This window comes from Peromyscus maniculatus, chromosome 4 (genome assembly GCF_049852395.1).
Source record: "Peromyscus maniculatus bairdii isolate BWxNUB_F1_BW_parent chromosome 4, HU_Pman_BW_mat_3.1, whole genome shotgun sequence".
NCBI lineage: Eukaryota > Metazoa > Chordata > Mammalia > Rodentia > Cricetidae > Peromyscus > Peromyscus maniculatus.
In genome coordinates, this window is record NC_134855.1 from 82,634,056 (window position 1) to 82,651,571 (window position 17,516).

Sequence of the window (17,516 nt, forward strand, 5' to 3'; positions counted from 1 at the left end):
AGACAGGGTTTCTCTGTGTAGCTTTGCGCCTTTCCTGGAACTCACTTGGTAGCCCAGGCTGGCCTTGAATTCACAGAGATCCACCTGGCTCTGCCTCACGAGTGCTGGGATTAAAGGCATGTGCCACCACCGCCCGGCTTATTATTCTCCTTTTCTTTTTGCTTTCTAGGGGGTGAAGATATCTTTAGGGAATCTTGAAAAGAAAATTTTTGGGTTAATTGTCAAGTCTTGTATCATTTGTCCAGTCTCTGCATAATAGGAAAGTTCAGGGCTTGTTTCAAGTTCTTTTTCAAGTAGTCTGTCAGGCTGGATCATCTCAGCTAGGGCTCTCGAAATTGTCCTGACCAGTTTGTAGTCCAAAGTCGATTTTTCCATGGTGTTAATTGGCTTAATGACTTTATCATAGTCCATGTGGAATCATCGTTGTAGAATCCTGTCATCTTTTTGAAGATTTCAAAGTCACTGTTAGGCGTGGTCATGGTTTCCTGCAGACTTTTTTTTTTTTTTTTCCTCCTCTGTGGTTTGGAGCAATCACAGTCTGATAAATGTCTGTCTCTCAGAACCATGAACATTCTTCCCTAGAACAGAAATTCTTCACAGCAATTTTTCCCCACCATTTTTCTTGCCAAACTTTTCTAAACTGACCTTTGCCGATGCTTTCTTGTAACATGATGGTCCTGGCAATTCTTCTCTGAACCAGCAGCAGTAAACCCTTCGTCCCTGGTAGCAGCATCACTGCAGTCACCAACACGATGAGAAGGAGCTGGCAACGTGGAGCAGTAGCCACTGCTTCCATGGTCCCACCACTGTTTGTGGTTCAGTCCGGGCCAAAGCTTCTCCCAAGCCTTCTAGGCCGGCCTCAAACTCGGGATCCTATTGCCTCTGCCTCCTTCAGCAAATCCTACCGGCGTGTGCCACCACAACCGGCTGAGTGTAGCTTGGGCCTGAGCTGGGGCTCACAAGGCCACAGGCAAACAGCTTTTTCATGAATTCGTCCAGATGTAGAAGGATTCTTAAAAGTTCTTATTAATAAAATCAAACCCGAGGCCAGTTATTGAGGTGAACACTGGAAGATCGGGGAGACAGAACAAGCCACACCTGGCTATCCTACTCTGAAGAATTTATCCAAAGAAAATAAAAGTATGTGTTCCTACAAAGACTTGTACATGGATATTCAAAACAGCTTTACTCCAAAAGATGGCAAAGCTAGAAATAACTCAAACATCCATTTACATAGGAAAAATAAGCAAATTATCTTTTCCAAAGAATGATGCCAGTCAATAAAAGGGAATCAGTTCTTGATAATACAACAGTAGGAATAGAATCTCAAAGGAATTTTGCTAACAGAAAGTTAAAAAAAAAAGTCCATACCACTTGACTTCATTCACGTGCAATTTGAATAAATTCTCAATAATCTAGAATTCTAGAATGCATGTCAATGAGTGACTAGAGATAAGAAAGTGGGGAGGCCAGAAAGTAGGATTTTAAAAGACTCACAGGGGCTGGAGAGATGGCTGCTTTCCCAGAAGACCTGGATTCAATTCCCAGCACCCACGTGGCAGTTCACGATTGTCTATAACTTCAGTTCCAGCCTCTGTGGGCACTACATGCACATGGAGCACATATAAAATATAATAAAAAGTTTTCAAAGATGCACCAGGAAGCTTTAGGAGTGATTTCTCTCTGGGGAGGAGGTCGAGAGACATAGAAATGTTTGTTATCAAGACCGAGATGATGATTTCAACGTATATGCATATTTTGAAGTTTCATATTTTATTCTTCAAATATATGCCTGTCAATTGTACAACTGACATGCTCTATGATAAATAGAATAAACAAAGCTACTTGAAGCTCCAAATAAAGCTACTTGAAAAGACTAAATACAAACTAAAAAAATAAACAAAAATTGAAAGTGAGTAGGGAAGAACCGAGTTATTGTTTTGTTAGAGAGGGAGAGAGGAGAAAGGAGAGAGAGAGAGAGAGAGAGAGACAGAGAGAGAGAGAGAGAGAGAGAGAGAGAGAGAGAGAGAGAGAGAGAGAGAGAGAGAGAGAGAGAGAGAGAGATCTGACTGACATCCACAATCTAAACAGCAGGTGTTTGGGAATGTCCTGTTGGCTGGTCTTGCTCATGATGCCCAGGGTTCTCTCTGGCCACAGTGGATTCTGACAGCAGAGCATCATCTGTTCAGTGAACTGACCTGAACCTATTCAGATCTTCTTCCTGCTGTGGTCAGGACAGTGAGACAGTGGTGGTGAAGCTCAATGTCCTGAAAGCAGGGAACGAGATGCCAGTTTAAAAAATGCAGCAAGTTTGGGGAGGTCAAAGCCATCCTCCAGAACATAGTGAGTTTGAGGTCAGTCTAGCCCAGTGATTCTCAACCTTACCTTCCTAATGCTCTGACCTTTAATACAATTCCTCATGTGGTGGTGACCCCAGTTAAATTATTTCATTGCTGCTTCATAACTGTAATTTTGCTACTGTTATGAGCCATAAAGTAAACATCTGATGTGCAGAATATCTGATATGCAACCCTGTGAAAGGGTCATTTGATTCCTAAAGGGGTCACAACCCACAGGTTGAAACCCACTGGTCTAAGGTCATATATTTGAGGTCATATCACTGAACTGGAAAGCATAAACTTAACTTTAAAAATGTCCATTTTCAAGAAGTGGTTTTATAATCTAGGAAAGAATGAAGGACCAAGAGGGAGGGGAGGTGGGAGAAAAGCGGAGCAGTTGGGAGGAAGGGAGATTCTTATGCACAAATGAGTCTCATCTGCCTCTGAACTGGTTCAGCTTGGAGTTAGGCGAGGGGCAAGAGAATAGTCCATTTCAAGGTAGAGCTAGAATAGTTGAACATTTGGAAAACACAAAGGTGTGTTTTATTTTCTTAAAAATATCAGTAGGCCCAAGATGTTTGAAAGGTACCTTATTTCTGGGTATATTTTGAGGTACTCACATTTCATTATGAATAACAATAAATATCATGTGACAACCACTTCCAGAGACAATTTTTTTTCTTCTGCCGTGGTGTAGTCTAATATGATTTTAACAAAGGCTAGGAATCAGAATGTAGCCTTTTGTAAGCTAAAGATAATAGAACTAGCATTTAAAGAGGCGGCTGACAACTCCCAAAGAATATTGTAAACATATCATGCCTCATTAGTGCAACCATGTCTCATTTGCTGTCAGTCATCTTATTCATAGTCACGATAGCAGGCCTGCACTTAGTTTTTCTTTTAATATGCTTTTTCTGTCTGTGTATCTGACCACCAGTAGAGGAAAGGCAAACCAACAATGGCATTACCAAGCGACCAGAACACTCTTAAAGTCATGAAAAGACATTTCATTCCAAAAGGCATTTGATTTTTTTTCCTTTTTTTTTTTATTTAAATTTTTATTTTTTTTTCAGAGCTGAGGACTGAACCCAGGACCTTTGCACTTGCTAGGCAAGCGCTCGACCACTGAGCTAAATCCCCAACCCCTACCAAAAGGCATTTGAAACAGCTTACAGATAAATAGAACCAAAGCTGCTTTTCAGACTACCACTGAAAATTGATGCTACATTTTAGGATATATGGGCAAGACATTTTAGTGTTAAAATACCTTTCTAGCTTTTCTTGAAAACATCAGTAGCATCAGACTTACATTTTGTCATTACACCAACCAGGCATGAGCCGAGTGGTCCCGATTACACATACACACTTGTTTGCTGTATTCTCAGCCATTTCCTAAAGTGGTGTCCTCACATAGCTTCAGCCTCTTCCATGCATTTAAAATACCTGTCCGGGTCTTAAAGGCTTTTGAATTCACAGTCCTTGTTTAAGAATCAAGGGATTAGTGGGAATGCTGAAGAGTGTCTGTTGTGTACTTTGGTCTGTGGTCTTCTGAGTCAGAATAAACAGGCTAAATTCTCTACCTTACAGGTTTAAAGGATCTATAAAGAAGACTTCAGACTCTCATGAGATGCTATCCAATATGATATCATCTTTATTGTTTTCTTTACCTTGGCATTACTATTTCAGTTGTAGCTATGTGCATACATCTACTTTTTAAAAAGTTACTTAAGTCTTGTTGGATTTGCAGTGATGAATGGTCAATATTACCAAGACAGGTTAACACACAGGCTTAAGGTCATCTCTGAACACATCCAAAGAGGATAGCTGTGTAACTATAGATTATAGCATCAAGCTTACCAGTAACTCTGTCACAAAGCCAGGAATAGAACAATTGCCTGAGTGCGGTTTCATAACATGTGGATGGCTTGACTATTTCACTACATTAACGATGCGGGGCGGGGGGACGGGGGAACACGACGGGACGGGGGACTGCTGCTCTTTGTTCTCTGTATGGATTTTGCATTTACCCTAGGTAGCACAGGGAGACATCAGAGTCATCTGAGGCTGGAAAAATGGATTTGTGACCAGAGTGTAACAATCATACTCCCTCTTTATTGTCAACTAGGAAATGATGACGCTTTCTCCTGAACTGTGGCCATGGGCTACCTACATCCTTGTATTTATTATCTAATAAGTAGACTATTTCAGCAGATGCACAAATGGCTGAAAGACTGCTAGTTCAATATCTAGTCAACTAATACCTATGCCACTTAAATGACATCAACAGTCAGTGGAGTAGTAGCTGATAAACTTGCCAAGACATAGTCCTTAGTTTCCCCCACAATATGGGAACCTGAAATGCAATAGTCTCAGGAGCTACATTCTTTCAGAAAAGAAAAGACTCAGAAAAATTTCTACCCCTAACCCTCCCTTCACAGTAGTGGTGGAGATGTGGTGATAATATCAACGTCATTATGATTAATTTTATTTCTAGAAGCCTTGGAGCCTAGGTGATCTTCTGAAGGTCAGATCAAGGACTAGAACTAAGGCCTTTTAAGCTCAGTTCAGCTTCTGTTATATTTATGATATATTATAAATTATATATATAATATATATAAGATATAATTATATCTCTCAAGGACAGAGAACATCTTTTCCATTTATCCCCCTTTCTCACTGTTGATGGTGTTATTGCTACTATTATTGCCTTTATTTATTCCTGGAAAGCTTTTGAGTTTAATGTTTATTGACCAAGAAAGGAAAGTCCATCACATTGTCCTTTAAATTAGTCTAATATCATCAACATGCACCATTGCATGTTAGATCTAAATTTAACTTTTAAAATGAGTTATTTTAGTTTTAATTTTGTGTGTGTGTGTGTTCATGTGAGAGCAGAGGCTGGAAGAGGGTGTTAGATTATCTAGAACTGGAATGATAGGCAGTTGTGAGCTGTCACAAATACTGGGAACTGAATGTGGGATTCTCCACTCTTAACCATGGAGCCATCCCCACCCTCTAAATTTGACTTTTAAACAATATATAAAATCTCTTGAAAAATAAAATGCAATTTTATGCATAAAATATTTGTTTTGTGAGTAAGTTGTTACACATTAGAATGATATCTTCTCATCTTATTGATGTGGCACTACATGTCAGTTTTGTTTTCTTAATGACCTTGATAAAATGTAAAGGAATTTTATATCAATTAGAGGCTCCCCATAGGAAAGCTATTAGCAAACTCTCAAGTCTTATTGATGATATAAAGCTACATGTTTCTACTAAAATTGACTAGGCAAATGTGCATGCAAAACAAGTTGAAGTGGTGACTAAACATGACAGAAACTAGGAAACTGGCATTCCTTTCAGAACTGTTTCTCAATTGCTTATCCAAGTGTATCCTATAGTCTTTAACACCAAGATGATCTTTCAAATCTTCTAAACAGCCAAAAAATCATTTGAAAACCTTTTGCCACAATGGATTTATTATGGATTTTAGAGTAGGAACATTCTGATATGTTTTATATGTATCTATTTGTTAGAAGAGAACTTTATAGTCTCCTGTCCTGTACCTAGTAGTAGGATTATCTCTAAGCACATGCATGGATTCTGTTTCTATAGTTGTCTGACTGTGGGGATCTTTCCTATTATGTTTACTATTCTTGGAGAAAGGTGCTATGATTTAAAAAGCCAAAATTAAAACCATAATTTATTCCAGGCAGAACTTTAAATTTTGTAGGTTTTGATAGTTAGCATTGAAATATTAATTACTGATCACAAGTGAAGGACTTCATTTGGTGTTAAATATATTCACAATAATTTCTGCAATGGGAAGGATGGCCTGTAGGCAATAAAATTGCACTGAGTTCTGACTCATTACAAACATGATCAAAAATTGATTACAACATAGCATATTCCCATCAAAGCAATCACTGTTTTAAATTTAACTTAAATGTTTTATTTTTAAAAATAATTCATGCATGAGTGTTATATTTACATCATTTCCTCTCTCCCCCACTTGAACTTGTCCTATGCTTTCTGAATCCTTCTCTTACAGCTATTGTTGTTACCCACATATACGCATGTATTCATACAAACGTACAACTGCAGAGTCTGGGGTTGGGGTTGCTCATATAAACATGTTTAGTACTGACCACTTGGAGTTGGATAACCTCCCAGGGAACTCATCCTTGGGGAAACTGTTTCTCTCTCTCTCAGCAGCCATTGATTGTCTATAGCTCCAACTGGAGGAAGTAGGGTGGGTGATACAGAAGGAGAAAGGGACCAAGTGATAAACAATCTAGGGAGGTTTGAAAAAAGCCATTGGTAGAAATATTATTTTATAATCTTACTTAAAAACACATATATAATGTGTGTGTGTGTGCTTATATACCTTTTTTAAATGGTTACTCTAGTCAGGAGGGGTGGCACACACCTTTAATCCCAGCACTCAGGAGGCAGAGGCAGGCAGAGACCAGCTCTAGCCCAGCCTGGTCTACAGAGTGAGTTCTAGGACAGCCAGGACTACTCAGAGAAACTGAGTCTCAAAACACCAAAAATAAATGAACAAATAAATAATAAATAAAATGTTTATTCTGTATAGAAATTTAGTGAATTGTATAATTTTGTGGTCTGGTTAATTTCACTGTGTGATTTTTTTTTATTTGCAATGTATTTTCTAGTAAGAAAGTTTAAAATAAAAATAAAGAACATTTATAACTTCTAAATTGATAAACTTTAACCAACAATATTGTTTTTTAAACAATATTTTTCTCTATTTAGTTGTTAAAATATGAGCATTGTCAGTATTGGGTAGAAAATCCCAACATAAAACTATTTGGTGAGCATTTTAACATAATTATATTAAAATATTTATACATGTATTGATATGTGTTAAGTCACTGAGATTATATTCAGATTATAACCAATGATGCTGCAATGTGAATATTATTACTCTGCTTGAAGTGATGTAAAAATGGCTAGTTTACAGGCTTCTAATTGAACTGAGACAGTTCTGTGCTAGAGGTCAGAGTCTGAAGTCTAGGACCACTGCACATTGCCTATGGCTGTCATTCTGGCCAGCCCACCTTACCTTTCTGTATCTCACTTTATTGTCCATAAAAGAAGATGAAGAGTAGGGTAACTCCTCCTCAGTTCAAGTCGAATTTTTAGTCTGTGCACTGTCTCTAGGATATACTGTTATTATCAGGATGATAATTTTAGTTTTAAGCCCTAATAAATAAGACTGATAATAAGACTAAATAAGAAAGCTTCTTGTTTGCTTTACTAACCTTTATGGATTACTATACAAGGAACTCTAGAATAACAATGCTCCTCAGGACATCCATCACCCACCTGAGGCTAAACTGAGCAACAATTCAGTTGGCTTAATGCTTAAAACTAGAATTCTTGTTCAGGGAGAATTCGCCTTGAAAATTAGCTCATTAACATTTTTATGTAAGCATTAAAATGTTTTATGTTTTCTCACATCTGTGCTCCCTCTTATCCATTTAATTTCATTTTATAGGACTGGGATGCAGCTTAGTCCAGTAGAACACTTGTCTGGTATAAATGAAGATGCCTAGCTCAGTCCCCAGCACCTTGATAACTAAGAAAGGGAAATAAGTCATTCTCTTTAATAGTGTCACATTTCTCTTATTCAGCCCAGTTTTCCAGAACAAATCTTTGGCCAGCTTCTCTAACTGCTACTCTGTAGCTGTGGTTACCAGTTTTCCCTTTATAATATCTTTGTACAGCAAAGCAAACTATTTCTTTACTGTGTAGACTTCCCTTCTGATATGTGAGGATTCTTTTTGTACAGTCAGTTGTTTTTTTTCCCACAGACATCGGCTGGTTGTCCACCCATGCCATTCAGTTCATACACTGACATGGAGTTGTTGTAGTTAGTGTTAGCTTCCACAGGGTAAGGACTCTGTATCAACATCAGATGTCAGGAGTACAGATTCAGTAACTGTGAAACTGGCTTCCAGAACTTACAGAAACACTTAACTCACTTATATGAAGGATACACAAAGGCAGCAGGTAGTCAGAGATACACAGAACCATGGCAGGAAGGGTCCCGGTTCCAGGAACTTCTACTTTGAGGAACGCTGTACATCAACCTCCGGACACACAGGTGTGCTCACAAACCAAAAAGTATAGTTTTGAATGGAAGCCTGATTGGTTGGTAACATAATTTCCAGTATTTTCCTTCTCTTCCCAGATGTTGGGAGTGAAGAGAAAACTCTAAGCTTGCATCATGACTCAGTCTTTTTAAGCTAGTGACCGGCTGTCATCCTGGAGCCCACGAGACCTGCATCATTAGAGCCAAAGCTGTTCTGACACTCAGAAGGTTCCAAGACATTTGAGGAATTCTGCATCTAAAATCTGAGGCAGAATCAATCTATTTCTTATTATTTCACAATTGCAAATATTGTGTCTTCTTTCCTTACTTCGGGCATCATTTCAGTTCCATGTTTCCAAAGTCTCATCCAGAGACCATATTCATCTATATTTCCCAAGTTCTTTGGACTAGAATGGCATAGAATCCATGTGGATGCAGCTTGCTGGACTTCAGATTCAGGACCTTCAGCATCAAACCTCTGAGAACAGGGCCTGCCAATGCATGTTGCTAGCAAGCACTCACTGCAGTATAGCTTCTGTGCTCTTAGCTGGGTGTGTGTGGAGGACTCGCGCACTAAACTGATTTTGCTTTAGAATGAACTTCAGAACATACCAGCTCCTGATACCTCATATTCCCAACCTCTGATGGGTCTGTCAAAACTCTGAGGCAGTAGGAAAAGTCCTGTTTAACATCCTGTTACACTTAATTGAATTCATTTTGTCTTACTGTTGTAAAGTTTCTTGATATTAATGAATACATGATTAGTTAATTAGGCATGATTAGCTTCATTACACTTCATGTTTTTTCTCATTCAAATTTAGTTCAAATACATGATTTACCTTAACAAAATTTCTCAACCATCTCAGAAGAGCTGTATGAGGTTCCTGTTTTTTTCATGATATTGTTTTCTACACCATTGTCTTCAACTTTCAACACAGTTAAGCCATTCATTCTCCTTTCCTCTCAGGAAGGATTATTTTGTGGGGGAGGGTATATAGAAATTTCTATATTTTTGATTCTCTTTCTTCCCTCCCTCCCTCGTTTCCTCCCTCCCTTCTTCCTTCCTTCCTTTCCATTCGTGTCCCTTTTTCCTCTCTGCCTGTTGGCCACCAATCTATGAAGACAAAGGGCAGAAGTGATGACGAGAGCTTTGTAAGACCTGTGAGCATGACAGAGATAGGCCTCCAGGAGATAACTTCAGTGAATCAGTTCAACTTTATTCCAGAATATAGGGAATATAGAGGGTTGGGAACAGTAGCCAGGGAATCACCTAACTTGGATTAAACAGTACGCTCCTATCACAAAGCTCCTGGTACAAGTCTTAGCTATCATTTGTGGAAGCATGGTCCTATCGTAATGTTCCTAGCACAACGTCTAATTGCCATATGGGCAGAAGGGGGAAAGCTTCTGCAGAAAACTGTGTCCAGGGTCATACTAGAGATAAGTGCAGCGTCCAGGCCTAAAGACAGTCTCCAAATAAGGTCAAGTAGAGAAAGAGAGTTGGGGCATTGTCCATGTTGCCAAGCTTAAAGAGAGTTGCCAGGCCATGGCATTCTACAACATCCAACCAGCAAGGCCTCCCACTACTTTCTCCCCTGCCTCTCTTTCTTCTTTTTTATTGAGTTCTTATGCACCCAATCTTCCTGCCCCAGGGATTATAGACATGGGTTTTAGTGTCAGCCTTTACAATGCTTTGCTGAATGTATTTAATCTCTAAAACTCCTAGTCAATGTTGCTGTTGGAAATACACATATTTCACACACACACACACACACACACACACACACACACACACACACACACACCACATCACACACAGTGCTTTGCATACTACAGTGCTGCAGCAGTAGAGTGAGGCAGGTCTATTGACAGATTATATGAAAAAGTGACCAACCATTTCATTTAACTCAGAACTATTTCTGTGCGGAGCAGAAGCAACAGTCTATATTCTGTTTTCATTTGCAGACATGAAGAAGATGAGTCCCAGAAATGGATGTTTGGAACAGATGGCTGTATTTATTCTAAGGTAAGGACTGGATAAGCCACAACTTTTATTCCTAAGAAAAGTTGTTCTTAGATTCATGTAAAATAAACTGTTTTAGAAAAAGAATCTGTATCTGCACAAATGATATTGCTTTCTGCTTTGAAATTGAAATTTTAGTTTAACTCAACGGTTGCCCTGGATTTTTTGTTTAATTTTAAAAAACATTTTTTCAAAGCGAAAATTAATTTTTCATAATTCATTGACTCAGTACTTCAGAGTTTCTTTCTTTACACTTTAAAATAAGATTAGTTCAGTACCTGCTTGATTTTTGGACCAAAGGATGAGGTGTTGTCTTTAGTGATAGAGTTTTGCTTTCAAGTTCTGGCGGGCAACCAAGTGCAATTGTGGGAAACTGTGTTGTTTGAGGGTCTCTTGGCAATCCCTGGCCAGCATCTTGAAGAGAGATATACTCCATACCTGTGACTGGGTTATTTGACAGTTTAAGATTTCTGAGAGCATTATCCCCCATTTAGGGGTATTCCAGTTAAAGTACTTTTAAAAATATGATTTGGGGACTGGAAAGATGGCTCAGCAGTTAAAAGCATGTGCAGAGGACCCAGGTTCACTTCCCACCACCATTATGACAGACACTTTTAACTCCAGCTCCAGGTAAACCCAGAACCTCTGCCATACATGAACACCATCAATCATGTGCACACACTGTACACACACACACACACACACACACACACACACACGAGAGAGAGAGAGAGAGAGAGAGAGAGAGAGAGAGAGAGAGAGAGAGAGAGAGAGAGGAAGAGAGAATGAATTAAAAATAAAATTAAAGAATACATTTTAGAAAGCTTATAGGTTTCCATATAGTTGTATAAAACATCCTTAACATTATTTAGTGTTTCCCCGATTGCTAAGGACGCTGACTACTTTTAAAATATCTCATAGTAAGTCTCATTTCCCATACCAACAGATGTGGAACAAACCAAGTTTCAGGTCCGCCTTCATCTTTTCTCCCCAATACATGTGCTTGTGATTTGTATGTGAAGTATCCCCAAAAGGTTTATGTGCCAAAGACTTGAAACCAAGTTAGTGGACCATTGAGAGGTGATTGGAACATTTGGGCTCTAACCAAATTAACTGATTAATCCACTGATGAATAAAATCAAACCAACTAATGGGCAGTGGCAGAAACTTGATAGGTAGGGGCCAGGGCAGGATATATCATTTTTCTGTTGCAAGGTGTGCATGGTGCTAGTCTTTCCCTCATCCCACCCATGCTCCTCTCTGGCTGTCACAAAGTGAACAGCTCTCACCATTATGTCCTTCAGTCCATGATTGTCTTTCTCACCACAGACCCAGAGACGTGGAGCCAAATGACTATGCACTAAAACCAGGAATCTAAATAATCTCACTCTTCCTTCTGGTTGTTTCCAGTGTTGTCCCTGTGAGGAAAGTCCTAACACTACTCAAGTACCCCCCCACCCCTGTCCAATGTCCAGCTTCTGTCCTCATAGTGTTTGTGTCTGGTCCTCACATGAGCATATCCCTACAAGCAGATGATGCCTGCTTGCCTACTTAAAACACAAGTTAGTTTTAAGTAGGTTTAGATTCTAAACTTCATTAAAAAATACAATTGCTGATTTTTCTATAATTATTATAAATTCACAGAGAGAAACTATTAATGAAAGCATTTCAGTCTTTAAAACATTTGAAATTTCAACTGGCTCCACATTTAGTCATATCCAAGTTATTTCCATATATTTAAAGATAAAGTGGAGGATAATTTGGTAATTATCTGCAGCTGGATCATGAATTGTGCTCATGCCATTTTGTTTTTTTAAGGATGGAACTGCTGCTATAGGATACTATAAATGTATCTTGGCTCCACTTCTTAGCTGTGTGGCCTTAGGCAAATCACCTAACCTTTCTGAGCTTCACATTCTTCATCTGCAAAGTAGCAATATTAATGCTAGCATTTGGCACAGATCCTAGCTTAGAACAGTTAATTGGTAATTTGCAGCTAATAATGATAATGACAGGAAATTTAAAATACATTTATTGCATCTTACTATGTTGTTTTTACTTGGATAACTGTTTTCTTTTTGATATCAACTATTTCTTTACTCACTTGCAAAAAGTAATAAAATCACATTTCGTCGATATTCAACTAACTACAGCTAAATTAAGTATTTAAATTTGAACACGCACATGGAAGAAAAATGTACATTGAAGCATCTAACTCAGTGTGGTGATAAGTAGGTAATTTTAGAAGCATAGAAATGAGGATAGAATCTGTATAAGAGAAGACTGCCTTTGAGCATGTAAAAATTAAAACCTCCTAAGCTAATAGTAGCTTAGGCAAAAAGCAAATAAGGAAGCTGGGCATGGTGGTCAATGTCTTCAATGCTGGAAATCAGGAGCCAGAGACATGTAAGTTCAAGGCCAGTCTGGTCTATATGGAGAGTTCCAGAGCAGCTAGGGCTACATAGAGAGACCCCATCTCAACAAAACAAAACCAAAAGAAGTAACTAGTAAGTAAGGAAATATGGAAAAATCATTGCAGCATCAGCATTGGAGAGTGAGATAACATGTTAATATATAGTAAGTCTGACATTTCAACAGGAAAGTTTTAAAACCTTTGATAGTAAAAAGGGCAAAGGACATGAAAACAAAACATGTTGGAAGAAAAATTAAAAGAGCCAAGCCAAATAAAGCATTTGATCTCACTAAAGAGTCAACAACTGTCAGACAGTGTGGTGTAATATTCCTCTCATTAGAGTGATAGTAAACCTGGGAATCTCCAGTCTGATGAAGGTATTGGGGGCACACACATGCTCGCCTCTGATTAGCATTAGTTTTCTATTGTGTAATAACTTACCTTCAAAGCACAGAAACTTCAAACAGCAAACATTCATGATTTCATGGGCTTAGAATCCAAAGTGGCTTCACTGTAGTTATCATCATCATCCCCATTCATCACCACCATCATCATCATCATCATCCTCATCCTCATCCTCCTCATCATCATCATATGAGTATATTGCCTGCATGTTTGTCTGTGCACATCAGGCATGCCCAGTGTTCAGGGAAGCCAGAAGAAGGTGTTGGAACTGGCATTATAGATGGTTGCGAGGCATCTTGTGGGTGCTGAGAATCAAACCTGGATCCCCAGGAAGCACAGCTAGTGCTCTTATTCACTGAGCCATTTCTCCAGCCCCTCACTGGAGAATTTAACTCAGAATTTCTCATGAGAATGGGGCCAATATGTCAACCAAGAGCTTCAGAAGTCTGTGGCTGAGTCAAGATTGGGAAGTCAGCTTCTGAGCATATTCACACCTGCTGCTGCCCAGAGGTGTTAGTCCATCACAGTGTGACCTCCCCCTACAGTGCCGTTCATAATGTGATCTGTCATAACAAGAAAACAAGTAGGGAGAAATACCAGCATTGGTGTCTCTGATAAGGTCATTTACCACTTCTGTCAAACTCTTTAGGTCCCACAGACCTATGCCGGCAAGTGAGGAAAGGGACTATACAAAGGAATGAATACAAATGGTCCATTATTTCTGGAGGTCTGTTTGGAAACATAATCAAAATGATATTTGAATCATCCTCACATTCCTTTAATTCAGAACTCCCACTTAGAGCTGTTCACCCTGAAGTGGGAGGTACACTGCAGACCTTGAAGGATGTTCATTATAGCATTGTTTAGGACAGTGAGAGCTGACCATGGCACTGAGTAATCGATAGACTGTACAGCACGATGGAGTGCTGCCATTATGAGTGCTGGTAGTTACGTCACAAATCTGCATTCTAATTTATGATGACAGATGAAAGTGCCAATGGCATGAGTTGGTAAATATGAGGTAAGAAAGCAGTATCACTTAGGTGTGTTTACATTATATCAAAGAAATTTACATATAGGCAGAGATGAGGACTGGAACTTTATCTACAAAATGGATGATGGCATGATAATTTTGTTCTTCTGGTTTTCTTTGTCCCTCATTCTGAAAACACAGTCTCTTGTGATTGATACTTTCCTGTAGAAATAATATAGGACAATCTCCTTTTGTTCTTGTCATGCTCTCTTTAGCTGAAGTGTCATGATCATGTGTCAGACAGTAAGAGCTTGCATAATAAAAAAGCAACATAATACAATAGGTGTGATATAAATCTCAAGATAACGTAAACATTTTTAAATCTTAAGCTTTCTTGCTAATGTTTTAGGTGAACTTGGAGATTCGAGAGTGGTTTTTCAAGGTTGTGAGCATGTGGACTACAGAAATTAACTGTTTTCTTTTTAAATCACCAAGTTGTGTATGAGTAATATTTCTGCACAACAAAGGTTACTATGAAAACATAATAACACATATGGTCTCTTCAAATTTTTCTTTATTCTAATTCCCAGAACTATTTATATGTATATTCCCATAAGTTATTATGTGCATATTTTCACACATTACAGGGTTTTCATTTAAGTAATAAAAACAGCACATGTTATTCTTGAATAAAAACCTCCAGTAATTTATAACTGAATAAAATATAAATGAAAATATGGGCAGAAGGCATATGATGGCACATACTAGCAATTTCAGCCCTTTGAAATGGAGATAAGAAGATCAAGAGTTTAAGGCCAGCCTCAGCTACACAGCCAGAGTGAGGCTAACCTGGGCTCCAGGGTACTGTCTCTAACAAACAAAAACCAAAAGCACCTCTCAGCAATATTCAAATGTTTGTATCAACACTGATATCATATAATTACTAGTTAATTAGATACGACATAACACACCACTATCCATATGCTTTTGTGATGGTAATTTCCCTCTTGACAGCATAGGATGACCATCTTTACCTGTTTACGTCCATATCAATGCTATTTTTAAAAACTTACTGAAGAACCACATTGAAGCAAATATGTGCCATGCTGCTGCAATGAACATGCTTGCATGTATTTATCTATTAACTTGGAGGGAATATACCCTTAACATTTTGTCAGTCCTTGACTAATCCAACAGAAATTCTGTTCACAGTGTTTTTAACTTGTATTTTTTCTCCTCATTTATTTCTGTGTCTCTCCTTTCTTTCTCAGCTTACTGGTTTAGCCTCTGGGCTATCTCTCCAGCCTCTACTCACTCACTTTCTAGCAAGGTTTAAGATTGAAGTCATTCACTCTCATTTTATTTCTAGGACAGTATAAAACACTCAGTGCCATTAGCTCTTTACTGAACTCCTCTTGGTATTTTTTGTTAGAACCTTGGACCCACACTTTACAAAATGGAACAAGAACCTTGTGTAATAATTGAGAGAGTACACCTGCACTTTCTAGATTAGTAAGTAAGCTGATAACACTGAGCATGGCAGTGACTTCACCGTGACTATCACCTCATCTTTAACGTTGGCACCTTAATAGCAGCTGTTTCAAAGGCTGTTGCAGGGATGAAGACAAGAACCTATGGTCACATGGACAGCCATTTGATACAGTGATATCTTAGAGGAATACTAGAAGGCAAGCTATCTTAGAGTTCATGGAACAGCAAAGATGTACAAGCCAAACTAAAATGCTCAGACCACAATTTCCTCACCAACTGAGAACAACGGAAAATGCACACAGAGAGAGATGGGTAGACAATGCACATAAAATAAGCTGCAGGTGGGTGGGAGGGCCACATTCTCTAAATCTTGTTCTTAACGTCTATAACCTCTGTCTGGGCTGCACCACTCTTCCCTGACAGTGAGAGCTTGTGTCCAAGCACACTTGGCCAGTGGTGGTGTTCACAGGAAGCTCGATGAACAGATGGCAGATGATCCCAAGTGAGAATTAGCAGGGCACACCATGTGTGGCTGGTTCAGCAGCTCATTCTTATTGTGTACCCTGTAGGCTCTTTTTATATTTATATATCCAAAATGTTTGCTGCTGTGGTTGCTAACTAAAATAAATCATGGCTCTTTAGTATCTGTGTTGCCTTCTCCTTTTCATTCCATGTTCACAGACAATGCTCTTAGTCTGTGTCTGATATGTATAGACTGTCTCCACTGCACACAGCTATTTCATTCCCATCCTGTATTCCCTTGTCTGTTGTCTAACAGAATTGAGGACTGCCAAGCCATACAGCAACTGCATATTTTACACATGTATATACATGTTCACAGTCATATTTTGAGAATAGAAATGAAAATTAGTATGTGAGTTTTTACATATATGTGTACATGTAGTGCTCATGTTGGTATGGGTGTATGTGCATATACATGTACATGTGTGTAGAGGGAAGAGGGCAACTTTTGGTGTTGATCCTAAGGAGCTACCCACCTTGATTTTTGAGATAAACTTGCCCACTGGCCTGGAGAACACCAAGCAGGACAGGCTGGCCAGCCAGCAAGCCCAGGGGCCTGCCTATCACCATCCATCTCCCCTGTGCTGGAATTACTAACTCTTGCCACCATCCATGGATTTTATTTTCTCATGGGTTCTGGAGATCAGTTGGGTCCTCATGCTTGGAAGTACTGATAAACACAGTCATTCTCCCCAGGCCTAGGTATTCTCATAGCTGTGTAAGGATAAAGATAATCTCCCTAGCTAACCTATCTCCAAAGTTTAAAAAAAAATGTCAACCAAAGTGATTTGACACAAAATTTATTAGCTAAGCCATTTTACTACTAATTTATCCACCTCAATTTCTAATTGTAGCGTACTAGGCTGGCACTTTATTTAATTGCTTCCTTCTTTCCAGGCTTATCCTCAGTTTGTCCTGACTTACCTGGAGGATCTCATTTCTCCAGTGGATGTGAACCAAACAGAGGACCATATTCACCACAGAGCCTGGACCACAGCTCATCAAGAACATGGCAAACCCTGTGTGGAAGAGGTCAGTGTGGTGGCCAGAGGCAAGACAGAAACAGATCTCTAAAGTATATCTTGAAAAGGGAAAAAGTATTCTTGTTGTTGCTTTCAGGAAACAAGCACAAATTCTCACAACAATGCTGTTGATTGTTTAAGTCACAAAATGCTATAATATTCTTTTTTTTTAAGACTTATTTTCTGTTTGTGAGTGTTTGGCTTTCA

The 17,516-nt window shown here is 38.9% G+C and overlaps 1 protein-coding gene across 10 annotated transcripts in view; it reads left to right on the forward strand.

Moving 5' to 3' along the window:
• Dcdc1 (doublecortin domain containing 1) overlaps positions 1 to 17,516 on the forward strand; it is a 404,056-nt gene that overhangs the window by 232,187 nt on the left and 154,353 nt on the right. For all 10 annotated transcript variants that reach the window (XM_076570234.1, XM_076570233.1, XM_042275867.2 and 7 more), the window contains 2 exons: positions 10,426 to 10,486; positions 17,185 to 17,319. In XM_076570234.1, coding sequence (XP_076426349.1) covers positions 10,426 to 10,486; positions 17,185 to 17,319 — 196 coding nt within the window. The remainder of the gene's footprint in view (positions 1 to 10,425; positions 10,487 to 17,184; positions 17,320 to 17,516) is intronic.